At 40.0% G+C, this 22,234-nt stretch overlaps 1 protein-coding gene across 1 annotated transcript in view; it reads right to left on the bottom strand.

Annotated features, from left to right (window-relative positions):
* Positions 1–22,234, bottom strand: part of LOC109912707 (astrotactin-2-like) — a 1,431,562-nt gene that overhangs the window by 742,487 nt on the left and 666,841 nt on the right. Inside the window, exons 9-10 of the mRNA XM_048613352.1 lie at positions 21,636–21,710; positions 12,682–12,819 (exon numbers count right to left, since the gene is read on the bottom strand). Coding sequence (XP_048469309.1) covers positions 12,682–12,819; positions 21,636–21,710 — 213 coding nt within the window. The remainder of the gene's footprint in view (positions 1–12,681; positions 12,820–21,635; positions 21,711–22,234) is intronic.

Here is a 22,234-nt window from a genome sequence, read left to right as displayed (position 1 = left end):
AGAGTGTGTGTGTGGGTGTGTGTGTAAGTGTGTGTGTAAGTGAATGAGAGAGAGAGAAAGAGTTTGAGTTTGTGCGTGTGTGTGCGTCGTGCGTGTGTGTGTGTGTCTGTATGTTTGAGTGAGAGATTGAGTGCGTGTGTGAGAGAGAGAGAGAGAGAGTGATATGTGGAGTAGCATGGCAATTTTGAATGTTTGTTAGTTTCATCTTAAATTTTTTTTAGTAGATTTATTTCAATGATTGGAATCTGAAAACAAGGGTTTGGGGAAACACCCTTCAGCCTACTTCTGTAAGGAATGGAAGTAAACAGAGAAAGGAGTAGATCAAACAAAAACACTCTGTCTTGGGTATAAGATGATAAAAACAATCACAATTTAAAATTACCCCCATTGCCCATTTATCTGTGATAGAAGTAGAGAAAAGGAGATCAAAATTGTACACATTATTGCAGGTGCAGTCTCATCAGGGTTCTATTCAGCAGCAATTAGACATCATTAATTTTGTACTCAAATCCCCTTATGGTGAGAGAAAATACACTGTTAAAACAGAGAGACAGACAGCGGAACTAAATCAGCCTTTCTACCTCTGCATTCACCACACAATAAAATTAAAACCTTCAAAGGCTCTTAAAATCGACCCCAGTGCTTCCTAACCAGATTTTTGAACAACCAATCCCACACTTTGCAAATAATTCTCAATGCCAGTTTGTAGCTGAAACAAAATTTATTTACAACATAGTAACTTTTGGTGAGTAAAATTAAACCACAATCTAATCCAATGATTGGCATTGATCACTAACAGCTCAATTACAATAAATAGTTATTTTCTTGTTAAAGAAACAAAACCTGGTGCACATATCCTCATAACCTGAATGAGAAAGTTCTGTAGAATTGGGAAATTTGGTGCCTTACCCATACTTTTACAACTGTGGTGACCCTGAAGATAATGTAGTTTGATTTCTAGCACACTAACCAATGAGTCATGACACTAAGGCAGGAAGAAACTTGAACTTTACTCATGACAGTAAATTTCACTTAAATGTTAAATGCGGACACCACTAGATTTTTAGGAAAAGTTTAAAAACACGTTGTTGATTCACTGGAATTATACATTGATGTTCAAGCCAGCATTTATTGCCCACCCCCAGGTGCCCATGGGATGGTACATCCATTGTAGTGTTAGGGAGTTCCAGCATTTGCCCAGTGACAGTGAATTACCTGCAATACTATTTAACGTGGCAAGGGTTGCCATTGCTATTTCTGGTACCAAGGGCAATGCTTGGATGGTGTGTCCAATTTCATTCTTTTAGACTTTGCGGCTTGCTAGGCCATTTAAGAGTTAACCATTTTGGTGTGAGACTGGACTCAAATGTAGCGTCTAACCTGGTTAGGATAGCAGTTAGGTTAGGTTGGCTGGTTAGGCCCTAAAGAACATTAGAGAACCAGAAAGATTTTTACAACAATGTTTCATGGTGACCATTAGACTAGCCTTTATATTCCAAACTTATTAATAGATTTCAAATTCCACCAGCTGTTGTGGTATAATTTGAATTTGTTCCCAGAATTGGTCAGCTGTCCAAGTTCATCTCTATCCAAAAAAGGAATGGTTTTGATGTTGAGACAACATAGTGTGGAAGTGGATGAACACAACAGGCCAAGCAGCATCAGAGGAGCAGGAAAGTTGACGTTTCGGGTCGGGACCCTTCTTCAGAAATGGGGGAGGGGGAAGGGAGCTCAGAAATAAATAAATGCGATAAAAATTGAGCAGAACATATTTCTGGGCAGAGGTATTGAACAAGCTTTTCATTTGAATATGTAAAGGGTGCAATACCCATTTATAGTCATTGTCAGAAACATTTCAAAATTGCCTGAGCCAATAGGCATTGAAAACGTTTTTTCCCATGCCAGTATTTTCTGCCACATTGAACAGAGGGTTGGCTTTTGCTGTGATTTCATTCTACAGCATCCAATTGGTTTCATCAACAGGGTCACTATTTTAGTATGAGGCAAAACCAGCTACCTTACCACGGTTAGATATTACAGCTTCCCCAGATGTTAAAACCACTGAGCATCCACACACAAGCACTTACCACCTTGAGTCACTGGAACACAACTAATACAGGAGCCCAGTAGACCACGGGTGGTCCTATTTCTAACTCAGTGGGCTTATTAACCCCCTATGTACAGGCATTCAGGTTTGGGACCATCCTAGTCTGCACAGCTCAACTACCGAATAGACAGGGCTCATCAATTAACCACTAGGGGAACAATAACAATCACATATATAGTGGCACAGTGGTGAATCATGATGGATTCCTTTGACAGTGGGTAACAAATAGCTTTAATGAATAAGTGGCTATGGAGAATAAAATAATCAATCTGCCCTTTTACGTTAAGTCAGCCATTTATCACCAGCATCCACTGTCACTATTTGATAGAAATTATTGGCTTTTTTTTATTGATTAAGCAGTAGGCTTTAAGCAAAATCTCTCTTGGAAACTTGTCATTGATTTTGTGTTGGAGTCACATTTCAGACAGCATTGCAATTTACACAGGAGAGGGAGAATCAGCTACTACCGGATACCATCCATTTCTCGCAGTCCACACCAAACCCAAATTGAACACAAAATAAATTGAATCCAACACATTCTGTAATCTATCATTATGTCATGGATTTTACTTAATCATGGACAAAAAAGAGGCCAAAAGTTAACCACGAGTGTATTATATAAGGAAGTAATTTGCCAAAGGAAAAGTGAAGCATGTCTCAATCTTGCCATTTACAATGAATAAAGCTCTTCAGGTGGATAACATATTATGTCTGTGATGGGTGAATGAACTGGTGAAATGAGATTTCCATGTGAATGATGTGGCTTGCACTAACTTTAACGAGTAAAGTACAGGCAATGTAAAGGAGTGACAATTGTAGTACTGTTTCAGTTCTATGGTTTGTTAACCCAAAAACCAGAAATGCTGTAAGATCATTAAGGGAAACTTGACTTTCTTTGAAGATGGATCTCACAACAGGCACTGCTTTTTATCTACCCACTCAAAAAAAAACTTTTAAACACAACTATTTGTTTATGGGTCCTGACGCAAAACGTCAGCTTTCCTGCTCCTCTGATGCTACCTGGCCTGCTGTGTTCCTCCAGCTCCACATTGTGTTATATTTGTTTATGGATCAGTGTACAAGATTTGGAGGACTTATTCATTAGCTTTTAAAGTTAATTATGATCTGCTATCAAGAGATTCCATGCACAGCATTGGCACTGCAGTAAAGATGGGCTTTGCACTCCCAATGGGTTAATTATCAGACACATACTGCTGAATAAGGAACTAAACTGTGCAGACCATGCTGTTCATATGTTTGCTCTCTGGTCCATGCTGAAATTGCTCAACTCAGCTGGGACAGAAATAGAAACACCACAAATGGCTTTTGCCCTCCTGGGCCAGTCACAATCCAGTAACTACAAAAGTATATTAATGTGGTTTGAAGTTACTGCAAAACAACAAGTTTTGTCAGTTAGATTGAAACCACTTTAAGGAATTAATCTGGCATCACAACAACTGTTCTTGAGTTACAATCACCATAGTTACGTGCCAGTGAGAATAGATGAGCTAGTTCCCCTTAGTGCAACTCATTCACTTGGTCATAGCAGGTTATGTTCCATTTAGAATGTGGCTACATCTGCCTCTAATTCAAGTCCAGTTAACCATTACTACTTACAATAATAATAATAATGGTAATAATGTGTGTGTGTGTGTGAGAGAGAGAGAAAGAGAGACACACAGACAGGAGGAGAAAGAGGCAGTGAGAGACAGAACATGAAGAATTCAAAGCACAAACAAATCAGCCCGTCATCTTATTGAATGGAACAGACTTGAAGGGATGAATGGCCTACATCTGTTGCTAGTCTGTATGTTCATACCTTTATAAGAGATTTCTGAACTACCGAGAGTTTCTTTATTGTCTTCCACTCCACTGAGGGAAATTAACTGGTTCTTTCACTCCCAGCTTGAGGTGGCTTTGCATTTTTAAGGAGCTCGCTTTGTTGCAAGTCAACTTTCAACAGTTCCAATCAGTCAAAAACTTTAAAAACCATGACTTCCAAGAAATCTTCAGCCAGAAATACCAAGTAGATAATCCATCTTGGCCTCCTCCTGAGATCCCCAGAATCACAGTCTTCAGTTCTGAGGAAGGGTCACTGGACCTGAAACGTTAACTCTGATTTTTTTTCTTCACAGATGCTGCCAGACCTGCTGAGCTTTTCCAGCAACTTTTGTTTTTGTGTCAGTCTTCAGCCATGATTCACACTACATGATATCAACAAATGGCTAAAAGCATTGGATACTACAAAGGCCAAGGGCCCCAAAAACAGTCCTGCAATTGCATAGAAGACATGTACTCCAGAATTTGCCACACCTCTAGCCAAGCTGTTCCAATACAGTGGCATTTAATTGACAATGTGGAAAATTGCCCAGCCATGTCCTGTACACAGAACACAGGAAATTTCAACCCGGCCAATTACCGCCACATTAGTCTACTCTCAATCATCAGTAAAGCAATGGAAGATGTCATCAACAGTGCTATCAAGCAGCACTGGCTTTGCAGTTACCTGCTCACTGTCGAGCCACTCAGTTCCTGACCTCATTACAGCTTTAGTTCAAACATGGCCAACAGATCTGACTTCCAGAGGTTTGAGACTGACTGTTCTTGGCATCAAGGCCACATTTGACCAAGTGTGGCATGAAAGAGCCCTAGCAATATAGAGTTAGTATGAGTAAAGGAGAAAACTCCTTACTAGTTGTAGTTATGCCAAGCAAAAAGGAAGATGGTTCTGTTTGTTTGAAATCTGTCAACTCAGCTCTAGGACATCTCTACAGAAGATCTTCAGGTTAGTGCCCTCAGCCCAACCACCTTCATCAATCACCTGCAGTCCATCACAAGGTCAAAAGTGAGGATGTTCATTGATGATTGCACAATTTTCACACCATTTGCGATTCCTCAGATACTGAAGCAGTCTATGTCTAAGTGCAGCAAGACCTGGACACATCCAAGCTTGGGCTAACGTGTGTCAAGTAACATTTACACAACACAAGTGCCAGGCAATGATCATTTACAACCAGACAGAGTCTAACCATTGCCCTGTTGTATTCAATGGCATTTCTATTAATGAATCTCCCCAGTATCAACATCATGGGGATTATCATTGACCAGAAACTGAACTGGACTAGCAATTTAAATATAATAGCTACAAAAGCAGATCAGAGGCTAGGAATCTTGCAGCAAATAACACACTTCTTGACTGTCCAGAGTCTGGTCACTATCGACAAGGCAGAAGTCAAGAGTCACGATTCAAAATTTGTCTGAATGAGTGCAGCTCAAGCAACACTGAAGAAGCTTGACACCATCCAGGACAAAACAACCAGCTCGATTGGCACCACATCCATAACATTCACTCCCTCCACCACCTGTGTACAACAGCAGCGATGTGTGTCAGCTACAAGATGAACTGCAGACATTCACTGAGGCTCCTTGGAAAACATATTCTAAACACACGACCACGTTTAATCTAGAAGAACAAAGATGGCAAATACGTGAGAATGGGTTCCTCTCCAGGTCACTCACCATTCTAACTTGGAAATACATTAGTACTGTCAACATTCTCTGGCTATTAATGTTGTAGTTTCACAGGCAGCAAAAGGATTGCAGTGGTTCAATAAGGCAGCTCACCACCACCTTTTCAAGGCCAAGTAGGGATTGGTCAATAATGCCACCACAGCCAGGGAAGCCTACATCGCATGAGTGGATAAGAAAAAATGTCTTGCAATGAAAGAATATTGTTTTAATGTATTCTTGTGTGGTACGTACCAATTTGACTTCCATTCATCTTTGTAATATGGTGATTACTTCCAGTATAATTTGTTTTACTAATTGGATATTCATAATTTAAGGTCATTATGAGCAATGAGCCTAACAGCATTCAATCATCTGGTTATTCTTCTTAATAGAGATTAGCACTTGAATTATCATGTAATTATGCTTTTGGATAATTGACAGAATTTTCTTTTAATTTTTGCTTTCTACATCCTCTTTGAAAGCATGCCTTTTTGATAAAATGAATGACAAATAGGAGAATATTTAAGTAGTTGCTAATCATGCATAAATATAGTTTTCTTCACATTCCTTTGCACATTGAGAGTTATCATTCTCCTTCATTTCATAGTTATTGGCTTGTTGAGTTTTGGCTCAGCTGTTACTTTGGCCAAAAAGCCTGTAGAAAGTGCCTCAAGTGGTGAATCATCCATTTACAAAGACAAATGAAGATCATATATTCCCACATCCAAGCTTCATCTAACACAGTTTTTAAAAAAATATTCATTGGATATCAGCATTACTAGCATTTATTACCCATCCCTAGTCGTACTTGAGAAGGCGGTAATTAGCTGGGTTCTTAAACCACTGCAGTCCACTTGATTAGGTACAAAATGCAGGACAGGATTCCAGCATTTTGACTCAGCAATGCTGAAGGAACAGTGACATATTTTAAAGTCAATGTGGTGTTTAGTTGGAGATAAGCTTGTAGTTGCGGGTGTTCTCCTGTAGTGGCTGTCCTTGTCCTTTAAAATGGTAATGATCATGGGTTTGGAAGGTGTTATCTAACATGCTTAATGAATATTGGCAATGCATCTTATTGATGCCATGATTTTTCATCGGTGGTGCAAATACTGAATCTTTGTAGATCTGGTGCCAACCAAGCAGATTACTTTATCCTGGATGATGTCAAGCTTCTTGAGTGTTGTTGGAGCTGCACCCACTCAGACCAGTGGGATGTATTCCATCACACTCCTGACTTGTGCTTTGAAAATGGTGGGCAAGCTTTGGGAAGTCAACAGGAGAATTACATGCTGCAGGATTCCTAGCCTCTGCCCCTGTTCTTGTAGCCAGTGAATTTGAAATATCTGGTGTGATTTGCTGGGGACAGAATCACATCCAAATGCCTATCACAATCTGTTGCCAATTTGATGGTGTTAACACTCTGAATTGGATTAGACTTTGGATCTCAACTCACTCCCCCTCTCCATTCATTGTGGAAAATGGAAAACATTCACTTATATTCACCATTTCCCCATCCCCAGTGATTTTCTCCTTTCCTTGCATGGGAAACAAGAAGATGCATCTACACCATCAGGAGCATGTCTGTGAGTGTGTAAATTCTTAGTTAGATATCAATTGTGACCTGATTTGCCTCTTTCTCAGCCAGTTGAAATATGAAGATTCTTCACTCAGACCTCACTCCATCCTCAGTACACTGGTTTATATACAGACAGGAAAATGGTGAACATCACATGTAAGTTCTTACTTCTACGAACTGACATAGATTTGTGTTTTCACTTCTCTATGCATTAGGTCCCTAGTCTTCATAGAATCCCTATAGTGCGGAAGCAGGTCATTCAGCCCTTCGAGGCTACACTGACCCTCTGAAAGATATCTCACCCAGACCCAACCCCAACCATATCCCTGTAACTCTGCATTTCCCGTGGCTAATCTAACTAACCTACACATCCCTGGACACTATGAGTAATTTTCAACATGGCCAATCTACCTAACTTGCACATCTGTGGACTGTGGGAGGAAACCAGAGCACCTCGAGGGAACCCACACATACTCGGGGAAAATACGCAAATTCCACAGAGACAGTCACCCGAGCGTGGAATCAAATCCGGGTCCCTCGTGCTGGGATGCAGCAGTGCTAACCCACTGATCCACCGTGCCACCCAGTTTCCCTCTTAATACAGTAATTACACAGAAAACTATGGGCTGGTGAGCAAAGGTGCCCAGTAATATTGTCATCGCCAGTTCAGAAGAGATTTATGTTGAGCATACAGACAGCACTGTTGGTGCACCTACACCAGGAGGACTGCAGCAATTCCAGAAAGTGGTTCACCATCGTCTTCTCAGAGACAATTAGATATGAGGAACAACTGGTGGCATTGCCAACAAAACTCACCACAGGAATGAATTTTGAAAACAAAATAATAGTCAAAAAAGTCTTAATAAATCTTCTGTGAATAATTTTCTAGCAAGGTTGATGTACTTTCTCTCACCTAGTTGTTCCTTTTTAGGATTAAATGGAGAAGGTAAACATGCTAAATCTCATGCATGCTCTGAAACACTGCTTTCCAGTTCAATCTTTCTACATTTGACAGATTGAGTAAGATCTACATCACTAAAACAGAGTATCTGACCAAGCATATCATTTTTTTTTGATGGCATCTTTTCTCTGAACATTGGCTGTTACATTTCAATAATACAACCGCTGACTTTATTTCATATGCAACTACAATTACAAATAGCAAATCAACTGAAAATATTAAATAATGATTGTGTTGACATTTTTTAGAAAAATTATTTTCCATTAAAACATTCAAAAGGAATTAGTTTTGCAGAGCTGTATGATACAGGACAAATTATTTTGAGATATTATTTTGAGACGAAAGTTACTTCTTTGCAAAAAGTGAAGTCTCATTAAGTGGAAAGGACATAAATTTTCCATCTGCATGCCAGCAAATTAAACAGCAACAGGTCAGCCACAGTCAAGATGAATGTGTGATCATTTACATAAATTTCACAAATGAAAAGATAATTAATTGTACAGAGCTAAAGTGGTGAACTGTAACAAACATGCAGACTTTCCACTGAAGATTTGGTGATTTTAAGTGAACAAAGGTAACAATCTCTCCCTTAATGTCAGCAAAATGAAAGAGCCGGTCATTGACTTCAGGCAGCAAGATGGAGGACACGCCCCTGTCTACATCAAGATGCTGAGGTGGAGATGATCGAGACCGTCAGGTTCCAAGGAGTGATGATCACCAAAAATCTGTCCTAGTCTACCCATGTTGATACTATGGTCAAGAAAGCACAACAATGCCTCTACATCTTCAGGAAGCTAAGCAAATTCAGCATGTCCATAAAGACTCTTAACAATTTTTATAGATGCACCATAGAAAGCATTCTGTCTGGATACATCATGGCTTGGTATGGCAACTGCTCTGCCCAGGACAGTAAGAAACTACAGGGAGTTGTGAAAACAGCCCAGTCCATCACACAAACCAACCTTCCATCCATTGACTCCGTCTATATTTCCTGCTGCCTCAGGAAGGGAACCAACATAATCAAAGACCCCTCTCACTCCAGGTATAATATTTTGCTTCCAACTTCACCAGTGTCCCACATTCTAGTCTCTGTAAACTTGAGGCCATCCAAAACTCTGTAGACCATATCCTGGTCATATATTACCCCCATACTTGCAGTCTGGCTTCCAATTATACAATACCTTGACTTTAAAAGTCTTCCTTGGTTTGGTGACCTTATCCTCCCTGACCTTATCCCTCCCTATCTTTGTGATCAAGACGAATCTTCAAAGATACCTATGTGAGATAGCTCTGGCCACTTCAATGTCACTAATTTTAATTGATTCTCCACCAGACAAAGATACAAGTCTCTGGATTTTCTGACCTAAATCTCTCAGATTTCCTTCTTTAAGTCTCTCCTTAATAACAATCTCTGATCAAACTTATGGTCATCTACTCCAATATGTCCTAATGTAGCTCAATGTTATATTTTAGTTATCATTGCCACAAGTCGTAATTTGGGAGATATTAGTACATGAAAGGCACTAGATGAATACAAGTTATTGTTGTTGCAAGGTATCTGATGAAATAATTTTTCAAGAACTGCTAATTTATTTTTAGCATGTAAAAAATTGTGCCATGATGTGATGTGTACATGTTGCAACCTTTATAATTCATGCCATGATTCTAAAGAGATCAACTGTATGTTTGTTGGATAACAAAGTATGTTTGTCAATGTGTCCTGGCAATCCAAGCAATACAAACAGGATGGAAGTTAACAAAACAAAACTTATTATCTAGCCAACACAAAGAGCTGCAATTGCAATGAAAGTATAAAGAGTAAAATGAGAGAATAAAGAGGATAAGTACAGAGATGCAGGCACAAAGGAAAAAGGAGAACAGACTGAACAGAAAATTCTTTTCAGGAGTAGAAATAACTAAACCAGGAAGAGGTCAGTTCTTCTGTTTGGCAGAATAGGAGATAGGTGCTCTCAGCTCCTCTATGTGGGATTGGCTAAAACCTGGAAAGCTGTGTGAACAGCTCAGAAGTGTTAAAGAGTTAAGTGTATGCCCAGCCATGGTCAAAACATGAAGCAGGATGGGCTCTAGGGACAGAGGGATCATAGAACTGCGCCTTGCTGATAATACTCATATCAATGAGACTCAACAGTGAAAGCCGCTGTCAGCCAGGACTCCTTTATTCACGCAGGGTAGATCATAGTTGTATATTGTGTAACAATGTTAAATTTGTGAATTTGTTAGGATCCCTGTGTAAAGTAAAATAACCAGTGATTGAATGACTGCAGCCTCCCTTACACACATACAACACACACACTAACGTAACAGGAATACAAAAAATGTAAATTAGCAACAAAATTTTGCTTTTTATCTAAAGAAGGGTCCCGACCCGAAACGTCAACTTTCCTGCTCCTCTGATGCTGCCTGGCCTGCTGTGATCCTCCAGCTCCACATTGTGTTATCTCTGACTCCAGCATCTGCAGCTCTCGCTATCTCATAGTGTCCAGGGATGTGCAGGCTAGGTGGATTAGTTATGGGAAATGCAGGGTAAGGGGATGCTGGGTCTGGATAGAATGCTCCTCGGAGGGCTAGATGGGCCAAATGGTCTGCTTTCACACTTTAGGAGTTCTATGATTCTATGATTGTTTTTGTCTTATTAAGTAGCTAAAGTGAAAATTATCTATTTATTTTATATTTTTAAAGTATATTTTAATCTGTTCGTGCACATGTAAGTTGCACTGGTTCTGATCAGTGTTCAAGTGAATTACAAAAGCAGAATTTTGTTGGTAATTTACATTTTTAGTATTCCTGGTGTGTTTGTGTGTGTGTTGTATGTGTGTAAGGGAGGCTGCAGTCATTCAGTAACATTGGTTATTTTGTTTTTCACAGGGATCCGAATAATTTCACAAACCTAACGATGATACAATGAAAGTTAAACCCCAGCCACATCAATCTGAACAATCACATTTTGACACATATATGATTACTGTATGTTGAGGATTACAAATCTGTCTACAACTTGAGAGAAAAATAAAAAAAAATACAGCAATTGAAGCACAGACATACTGGTACATCATTTTGAAGGTTTGAAGCAGTTATTTGGGGGTGGTGGGAAGAAATTTAAAATACTGGATCTTAGCAAACTATTTCTAATCAGTCACATGTCTGTGAAAAAAAATAGAACTTTGCAATCAGAACCGGCTGAACAGACAATTCTGCATTTGCTAATTGCAGATACAGTGTTACAGTTTCTGCTACAGTTCCCTGGTGCAGTTTGGCAATTGGCCAAAAAAAAGTCAAAAGATGGGAATATCAAGCACACATTATCTTAAGGATAAGCTGAACTTCTGAAGAAAGCTTCTGAAATTAAGCTTTTCCTTTAAGTGGAAGGGCATCTATTAAAAATATTTAAATATTAATAAATACTTATTTTAGTAGTAAACAGTTGGGACATGATTGACATCGGTCAATGGTTCTTTTTTTCTCTCTAATTATTTAAAATTGTGTTACTCATAAGTAGTGAACAAATAACTCCCGATTAAAAATGCTTATTTATTTTATATAAATACCTGCTTCAGCTGTAAAGCGTATTTAATGTTTTCTTTTTAAAAGTTTGTTCTGTATTGTTGGAAGATTGCACTGGTTCATGAGCAATCTTAAGTTTCTGACTGTGCAAATAGATTTGATTGGAAAATTAAACATCATATCAGTTCAGAAAACCAAACTCCCAACGTAGTTTGTGTTTGGATGAATAATAATAATGGTCAAAGTTCAAATTTTGTACCATGGTCTGGGGGATTGCATCCCTTATCTTTCCTTCGTAGTTAGAGCTAACATCCACTATGAATATATATATATATGCATATATATATATATCACTAACATTTACATACCATAAAATACAATTCATTGACAATTAACTCATCAAACAGCATCAAAATTGTATCACTCCATTGTTTTTTGGAGACCTGAGGGTATTCTTCAGATGTATGAGGCTAGCATCTAAAACAAATCAACTGATAAATGGTCTGCATTGCTATTTTACCAAGGCTATTAAATTGACCCAGAAATAAAGACAAATGTGAAGATTGTAAGGAAGAAGCATTCACTTAACAGGGTAATTTGAGACATAGAAGGCAAAACTAGAATAAAAAGTGTAAATAAAAACAAAATGTCACAAAGGATTTTTTAAAAAAATATTTAAAACTAGAAACTCACCACATTGTTGCTGGGACTCAAAAATAACACAACTGACAGCAGAGATAATAATTGATTCATTCATTCAGTCCTACATAACTGGCCTATTTTAATATGCATGTCACAGAAAATGATGGAAAGCCACATTAGAAAATTGAATAAACAGATAAATGGCAACATCCATCATACAGCAAATTATTCTACGAATTGGATGAGTTCAAAATAACAGCTGGCAAATGTCTTCTTAATTTGATTTCTGGATAATACAATCACATCAACACAATTAAAATGTCCTTACCCCCTCCGTCTTGTGCCTGGGATTGGTAATCTTACCTGACCTCTCCAGTGTCCTCTGTTACTAGGACATCGGTCTTGCAGCTGGCTAATGGCCTGATGGACAGCTCCACTGGAGGCACAACAAAACTTTTACTAACTGGCAGCCATAAACCTTGACCCAGACTGTAGGTAGATCTAAAAAGAGAAAGAAACAACAATAAATACGGAGGCCGGAAAATTAGATTGAATCATGGTTGAATGCGGGCAGTCACCATGAGGGAATACCCTCCATGCATTGCTCGTTATCCTGGGACTACACTGTATTCGCTGATTGAAGTGAACAGACACACAACGTGACTGTACCTCTGAGCAAGAGCTGTGAAATCATGACAGTTTAGCACAAGTTAAAACTGGCCAGCACTATCTAAAGGGGAGGTGCATTATGGATAGCTTTTGGCCCGGGAAAAACAGTTAATGGCATAAAGTAGCAGATAACAGGCTAAAAGTTTTGTTTTGAGTTGTACTGGAGGCCTTTATGAGGATGTGAAGAGGATGAGAGATGTCACCTATCCACAAGGACTAGGGCGTGCAGACAAATATTGCGAAGACGTTGCAACCAGATAGTTGCAGTAGTCATTGCCAGGGTTTTGTTGGAGAATGTTCACACAAATATATAAAAGTACATCTTCAAGTGCCATATTGCGCTAACTACATCACATGCCTCACTCACGGCACATCACACCCTATCATTTAACTAATTTTGGCAAGGCTTCGAGTTACAAATTTTCAACTATTCAATCAGGATGGGCATATTACCCAAACACGTTCGCACATACTGACATACTTAACATTTGTTCTTGTATCCCACTGCATAATTGTGTAAAAATAAAGACAAAAGGGCTGTTCTCTCATTAGAGAGAGATCACTGGTGGTGATTTAACCTGAGGGTCACCTCCTCTCAAGTGAGTGGAAAGTTTGAGAGTCCTTCACGACAATCTCAGCCAGTACAGGAATTGAACCTGAGTTGTTGGCATTACTCAGCATCGCAAGTTAACTGAATTTCCATAATTGTATAAGGACACACAATAACCTTACACACCTGCCTTTTCCTTTCAGATACTCAAGAACCACAGACTAAAACTGCAAGAAGTGGATGAACATGTCACTCTCTTGCCCTCAGACATTAACTCTGATACTGGTTTGGATTCAGTTTTGGATCCTATGTGGATATCCTTTTGTCTAACTTACGCTTTCTTGCCACCAAACAGTGACTATTGTCTGACACTGGTAGGTTTCTGCACAACAAAATGCATTGATAGACCTTACAATCTTGAGACCAGTTTCAATGAGTGTAGAGGAGTTTGACACAGGACTTTGTGCAGAGCTTGAAATTTATCATTTCCAGCATCAAAGTGCTGGTCAGCTCAATTAGTCTCAGTTTTCACCGCAATACAAACACAAGCCACTACACCCTGGGAAGCTGCCATGATAATGATTCTGCATGACCAGCTTGCTGCCAGTGTCCTTTATATATTTTGGTGGCCCCTACATGTGCATTAAAGCCCTTGCTGAAATGGTAGCCTGGCCCAGTCACCACCAGAAGGGTGCACACATACTGCAGGTCACACATTGTGCGGTCATTGAACTAGGAAACCACGTGCCAAGGAGGCAAATGTACTTGCCGTGCTGTCATGTTAAGCCCTTCAGTAATTTCCCAAACATGGAATTATTTACAGGTAAATAGGAGCATTTAAGAGACAGCAAGATTCCGTGAACTGTGAGGAAAGTTAGATTTTAACTGGCATTGTTGGTCCCTGGATAATATTGACTGTGAATAGAATCATAGCATGTTCAACATTCAGCTCAACCAGTACAAAATAAACAATGGGCCTTGGTTTGATCTACCATCAACAATCCAACACCCTCTTAATGCTCCACCAATGTTTTAATCCAGGACTTGTTACTCCAGCATCTGAGTTCAATTCTTATGGTGAAAGAGTCTACACTGGAAAGTTTCAAAAGAAGATATTTGATCAATTAAAATGGACTAAATAAAATCTCCTTTCGGTTCCAGAGATCAGTGATTTCAGTTATGAGGATAGAATGAAATATTTGGGACTGTTCTCCGTGGAGAAAAGAAGGCTAAGAGGGGATCTGATAGAGATTTCAAAACCCATGACCAGGCTTGATAAGTAGATGGGGAGAAACTGCTTCCACTCATAAAAGAAACAAGAATTCAAGGGCATACATTTAAAGTGATTTGTAAAAGAAGCAAGCGGATAATTAGAAAACAAATCTTTTTTCATTCAACAAGTAGTTACAATATGGATGTATGCTGATATCAGGTTCAGCTGAGGCATTCAAGAGGGCATTGGATGATTATTTGGATAAAAGTTAATGCGCAAGGATATAGGGGAAAAGCAGGAGATTGGCATCAGTAATACCACTCACTTGAAGGGCAGGTGAAAGTACGAAGGGCTGAATGGCCTGATTCTGCAGCAATTCTGAGATTCAATAAAAAGCTCAAATTCTATTGGCATAAATTCAATCTTATCAATGACAGTTCAGAATGGAAGAAGAAACAGACTCAGCAAAATAAGCGAAGACTGAGTTACTTCATATATCATTCCTCTTTGAAGTATGCCATTCTAATTTCATCTGATCTTCGAAGGCTTTCATCACAAAACATAAGAACTGGCAGACAGTACGTGACATTCAAAGGTTTCTCTTCTCAAACCAGAAACACATCAAATAAATGTTGAACTTCTTTTGAAGTGCCACATTACTTCATGTACAAATTTTAACAACACTTGGAAAGACAACAGCCAGCTTTCAAAAGCTTAAGTTTCTGGAACAGTAATTTTCTTTCATGTGAATACTAGTCAGAGTTTAGCAGGGAAAAGTCTGAAGAATTTTCCATTGCACAATTCTGAAGACTGATCTGACTTATTAACTGCATTATTATAAACTTACAGCTGTCCAATGCTGGAATGTGGAAACATCTGCTACCTAGTAAAATGTGTAAATATGACCTTAATACTTAATTGCGATCAAGTATTCCCAAATTTTTGAGGGCAACTCAGTGTGGCCAATAAATGTTTGTCTTCCTGGTGATGCCCATACCCTAAGAACCATTAATAAAAACAAATTAGAGTAGTGTAAATTTCTCCCCCAGCTCCAGCTGAATTACAGTATTGCTAGGCTGTAGCTTCGAGCCTAGAAACACAGAAAGTAATACCTTTCTCCCCAACACTCTCCAGTTCGCATGAACACTGCAATGCCTCCACGAAATTCACATCTCAGTTCTGTAGCACTCAGTCAATTCTCCAAAAGCCTGTCAATTTGTAATTTCTGCCTAGTTTGTCACACTTTATTATATTTTTAATAAACAAAGCTTTTATGAATAAGAATGGCATTTTAAAAAGTTATTTATCAGTAATATGAATCAAAAAATAAATCAGCCCCAATTGATCTAAAACTTTAGCTATTTCTACCATGTGGACCTTAGAATGACAAGACATGGCAGGCAACACATTTCACCAGTTAAATAATGAGTTTTGTGCTAACATATTACCATGTGTACAATGTACTGTGCCCTCTGTCCAATTGTGATTAGCAGCATAGGGGAATCCACAATGTTATTAGCAGTGAATTAAACAATTACTAAACATAAACATAGGATTTGGTCAATAACACACGTTTTGCAGAGTGTTATCTCCGCAAGTGTTCATTCACTCTGAGGTGTCATGCTGGATTTCAACTCTCGCCACTAAAACAGCTGGAACAGTGAAAACATTTGAATGCTAACCACAGTGTAACCGAAATTCCCTTTTGCATCTGGTGCAGATGTGACATAGTTGAAGAATTATCTACTATATGGTGAAGGATTATGCAGCTGCATTTACTACTCCCTGGACTGCACTGGGTGAACACCATCTGCTACTCGGTGTCTCATAATTTGTTTTATTAATTGGTATGCAAGTGAAAAGCTGGTGTGGGGGTTGTAGAGAGAGAAAGGGATAGACAGCAAATTTTGAATCATTGATATAAAAGTGAAATCCATATTTAATCGTTCATGAGAGGTGACCAATACTCAAAATTTATATTTAAGTGGCCTGATGCCTACAAAACAGGGTCACTAATGTTGGCCACATCCAGACTAAAAATTGGCTATAGCTTATCAGGTCTAGAAGACTCTAATGGCAGAGTTTTACAATCTTACTACTGAACTAGAAGGCTTGGATCCAACCTGCTCCAAAGGTGCATCAGAACACATAGAGTCATACAGTCAGAGAGATATACAGCACAGAAACAGGTCCAACTTGTCCACGCCAACCAGATATCCTATATAAATCTCGTCCCATTTGCCAGCATTTGGCCCATGTACCTCTTAAACCCTTCCTAATCATATACCCATCCAGAGGCCTTTTAAAAGTTGTAATCGTACCAGCCTCCATCACTTCCTCTGGCAGCTCATTCCATATACGCACCACCTCTGAGTGAAAAAGTTGCCCCTTTTGTGCCTTGTATATCTTTCTCCTCTCACCTTAAACCTGCGCCCTCTAGTTTTGGACTCCCCCACCCCAGTGAAAAGACCTTGTCTATTTACCCTATCCATGCCCCTCATGATTTTATACCTCTATAAGGTCACCCTTCAGCCTCCAATGCTCTAGGGAAAATAGACCCAGTCTATTCAGCCTCTCCTTATAGCTCAAACACTCCAATCCTGGCAACATCCTCGTAAATCTTTTCTGAACCTTTTCAAGTTTCACAACATTCTTCCTATAGCAGGGAGATCAGAATTGCACGCAATACTCCAAAAGTGGCTGAACCAATGTCCTGTACAGCTTCAACATGACTTCCTACTTCCATACTCAGTGCACCGACCAATAACGGCAAGTGTACCAAATGCTTTCTTCACTATCCTATCTACCTGGGACTCCACTTTCAAGGAACATATTAATTTAAAGTATTACAATCCTAGTCTTAAGAGGGCTCTTATGGTGCAACGGTTGTCTCGCTGAGCTAGGAAGCCTGGATTCAAGTCCCATTTGCCCTAGAAGTGTATAATAACATCTCTGAACAGGGTGATTGGAAAACAAATCTATCAAATTAATCTGAAATTGCATATAGATCGCCATTTCTGATTCTTTAAGCTGAAAGGTTAAATTTACTTTCTTTCATAAAAAGCATAAAATTACCATTCTGAAACAGAGAGAAGGTTGGACTGCCACATTCTGATAAGTCTAAAACCACAAAGGGAGCAGAACTTAGAACCAGGAGCAAGGTGGAAGCTAACTGACAGAAATATCTTAATGTGATGATATATTCTCTCTCCCGATGACTGATAATTTTCCAACTTCAGGCCTTCAGACTGTCATTATGCACATGCAAGGAATCCACAGCTTTGGAGTTGCAATCTGTACAGTAGTGAAAGATGGCATGCACATCAGTAGACATGCTTTATTTTCTATGTCATACTCTTAAGCTGAACTTAGTACTTGCCTCCTGATGAAGCAAACTGGTTGACTGGGCTCTGGGGTAATGGGAAGACTTGTGTATGACTGGACACATGTTTCAGATGGCTCCTTTGTGGCTGACAGGAAACAGATTAAAGCAGTTTGGCTAACCTCTGTCTGCATACAGAACTCTATCCTAATCAGCATCTATCATATTTTAGACATGACACATCTAGCAGAATTTAGTTAATATTTGTTTACCACCACTTACCATTCTGAAGACATTGCTTACCAAAATCAATTAGTTTCAAGACATACTTATTAACTGTTAATAGACTGTCTACAATGAGCAAAATCATAGGAAATCCATTAAGATGCCTTTTTTTAAATAATAAAATTATGAGGGTCTGAACAATGTGGACTAGGGTGAGATTTGTGGTTAAGATTAGATTAGAAATCCAGTGAGATACATTGTGATGTAGGGAGGATCTGGCTCAATTTTTGATGTGTTTGGTATGGTGTGTTTCTCACCTGACAGAATTGCTAATTAAGGGAGATTATTGCTTATTAAATACTTTGTTGACAGCCTAACTCACTTCATTAATATTCAGCTCCCAATCTTATCAGAATCACCAAGCCAGCTAGACGTTGAGGAAACGTGATACAGAAACCAGAGTAGGTATCTCCTCTCCCCCTACCGCATCCCAAAACCAGCCCAGCTCATCCCCGCCTCCCTAACCTGTCCTTCCTCCCACCTATCCCCTCTTCCCACCCCAAGCCCCACCCCCATCTCCTACCTACTAACCTAATCCCGCCCCCTTGACCTGTCCATCCTCCCTGGACTGACCTATCTCCTCCCTAACTCCCCACCTACACTCACCTTTACTGGCTCCATCCCCGCCTCTTTGACCTGTCTGCCTCCTCTCCACCTATCTTCTCCTTTATCCATCTTCTATCCACCTCCCCCTCTCTCCCTATTTATTTCAGAACCCCCTTTCCCTCCCCCATTTCTGAAGAAGGGTCTAGGCCTGAAACGTCAGCCTTCCTGCTCGCCTGATGCTGCTTGGCCTGCTGTGTTCATCCAGCTTTGCACCTTGTTATCCTAGGTATCTGGTGGATTTACCTCATTTCTTGCTTTGAATGACCTCCATGTTTTGTAACAATAAATTGCATCTCCACGGGTGTAAGGCACACACACCCTTCATCTCATATATACCAACCCTTTGCAATGATCTTGGCACCTCAACAATACACGTACAGGCCACTTAGCAAGCATACAATCACATAGCAGGGCACACAAGCAATGAGAACTGAAAGGCTGCAGCAGGCATACATTGTGCAGGAACACAGCTCAGGGATTGGACTGGGGGGCATCTCCTGCTGCTCACATACTCGCTTAGTGCTCACTCACTTAGCACTGACCGCCACACCTAACTTATCTCTGCCTTACCTTGCCATGCTACGCCATGCCTTTAATGCACTGGCATTTCAGCTACAGCCAAAGGCTATCAATATTGTGGTCACATTGTGGTGCTATTTAATACTGATGCACGGACAAGCTGCTTGTTATGCTTGTCATGCTTCTCAAGGGAGATCAGTCTGAGGGGTTGAAGCATCGAGTTTGACAAGGTGTCAGTCTAACACCTACAACTTGTGCCAGCTGACTGGGACAGTTGATTCAATCCAATGACCATGCTGCAAAACTGGTGAGGATTTGGACTCAGTCCAGTTAGGGGTGCATGTGTGTGCATGCATAAGTGTGTGTTCGCACATGCATGTGCAAGCGTGGGGGACTCTTGTGTTCCTGGTGCATTTGAGCATCCGGGTGCCTTACAATACAGGTTACAGAGAGACAAGAGTTACCTATCACAACCATGGTTCATGGCACCATTGTTTAAGTCCATGACTGAGGCTGAGTGCAAGTTTAACGCCAGCTGTGTTTTGACCAGGGCTGTGGTGAAGCAGAGCTGTTGAAGATGCAGTTCTGCTGGTTGGACTGCTCTGAGGAGGACCTCCAATATAGTCTGGACAGAACATTCTGCTTCATCCTGTTGTTCTGAGCTCTACACAGTGGAAGCAGGGAACAAGGTGATGTGTGGATGCTGATGATCTGGGAAATGGAGGAGACCTTCCAAGCTGGAGGATGAGAATACTGGGGATAACAAAGCAGTCGATCATGACATAGCTTAGCTGCTACAAAGCAGTCAGAACCTCATTAACACTTACACCCAATAGAGGAAAGGCTTTGTGCTAGAAATTCCTCCAGAAATCTCAACGTAATTTGTACTTAGCCAAAGAAAACATAAGATTCAGCTTAATGGTTCAAACAGTGTATTGTCAGTTACTCACTTTTCTCTTTGAATTAAAGTGCATTCTGTACTCAAGAAATAGTGAGAAAAAGGATGTGTTTTAACTCATGCATGGGATGTGGGTGTCAGTGGTAAGGCAACTGTGCCCATGCTTTATTTGATGGGCAATATAGGAATGAGCCTGTGCCGGCATGATGGGCCGAATGGCCGTTTCTGTGCCATAACAGCTCTGTGATTCTGTGAATTCCCTTGAAGGTGATGTGGTGAGCTACCTTCTTGGAGGGTTGCAGTCCTTGGTATGTAACAGGGAGACTCACAAGGTTGTTAGGAAGAGATTTCTGGGATTTTGACACATGACAATGCTAGTAAATGAAATGTTTTGTGTCAAGTAATGAAAACGTTTCTGTACAGCAGAAGTAAAAGGTAGAATCAAAATCTTCCTGTTCTGCTTCAACAATATGTTTTAATCATAGACTCTGATGAGCACTGTGTTACTGCAGAAGTATAACATGTTCCACTGTAATTCTCCACATATTTTCCTAAAGTAAAATTACTTTATAAATTACTTCATAATGACCTTAGTGTGGATCAGTGGTGAGCAACGTTATCTCACAGTGGCAAGGACCTGTGTTCAAGTCTAGCCTTGGTCAACAGTCTGTGTGGAGTTTGAACATTCTGCCCGTGTCTGCATGAGTTTACTCCCACAGTCCAAAGATGTGCAGGTTAGGTTGATTGGCAGTGGAATTGGAAATTGCCCATAGTGTCTAGGGATGTGCAGGCCAGGTCAATTAGCAATGGGAAATGCTGGGTTATTGGGAGGGGTGTGGGTCCGTGATGCTTTTTGGAGGGTCTGTGTGGACTCGATGTGCCAAATGGCCTCCTTCCACATTGTAGGGATTCTATGAGCAGTGCTGAGTTAAAATTAGTTTTATGCATAAAGTAACAAAATTCAGTTTGCACAGGGCATATATAAAATGTGGAAGTATTTCCTTGAGTCTTACCTCAAAAATAAAAGAAAAACAAGTTCTCATTAATATCTGCTGATCCCCTGAAACAAGTAATTGCATTTAAATTGAGTGTAAGATATATTAAAGTGGTGTACTCTGATTTAGTGAGTTATACAATGAAAGATTTGACTAGAATCAATTACCTCGAACCATTTCAACAGAAAACCTTTCGTAATTAATCTGTTATTGCAGCAGAAGAAAAAAAAGTTAATTGAGCAAATTCACTTTTCTTTTACCTGAATATTTTTTCTGGTGCCTGGTCCCCTGTCACAAGGTCATAACCTCTTTCCAATGTTGTATATGGCCATGGTCTGCAAAAAATAACAGTAACAATTAAATACAAGTTAGGTATTTACTGAATATCAGGGAGAGTTTCTGTTGAATTATTTCTTTTTCTTGACGGCATCTTTGTCAGAAAGTCTGTCTGACTAAAAGGCTTGGCTTCTAATTGATAAAGGAGCCTGCATCTGCTGAAGTTAGTTTGAGACATCTAATCCTGGGGTGGGCAGGGGCGTGGTCTCTGGACACCAGGGGTGAGGCACAATAATTCTTAGCAGCATGCAAGTGTGGGCTGGCCTTGGGGTTGAGGGGAATCATTCTTCTCCTGACCCACAAGTAGTGCTGCAAAAGCACATCACTCTGAAACTCCCTCGAGCTGCTTGTGTTCCTGAAGCCTGGCAAACCTGGCCTTCCCCAATTATACCTGTCAAATGTGAGAGTCCCAAATTCATAAGAAGTGGACATTCATCTCCCAAAGCAGGTTGATTGTCTGTCTCCAGCTTGCCTCCACGATACTGGGAAATTGGTGCGTTGGAGGCAGGCTAGGATTAGGTTT

Source organism: Rhincodon typus, chromosome 28, assembly GCF_021869965.1.
Source record: "Rhincodon typus isolate 14 chromosome 28, sRhiTyp1.1, whole genome shotgun sequence".
NCBI lineage: Eukaryota > Metazoa > Chordata > Chondrichthyes > Orectolobiformes > Rhincodontidae > Rhincodon > Rhincodon typus.
Note: the sequence above shows the minus strand (reverse complement) of the source record. Positions and strands in the feature narration are given on the sequence as shown.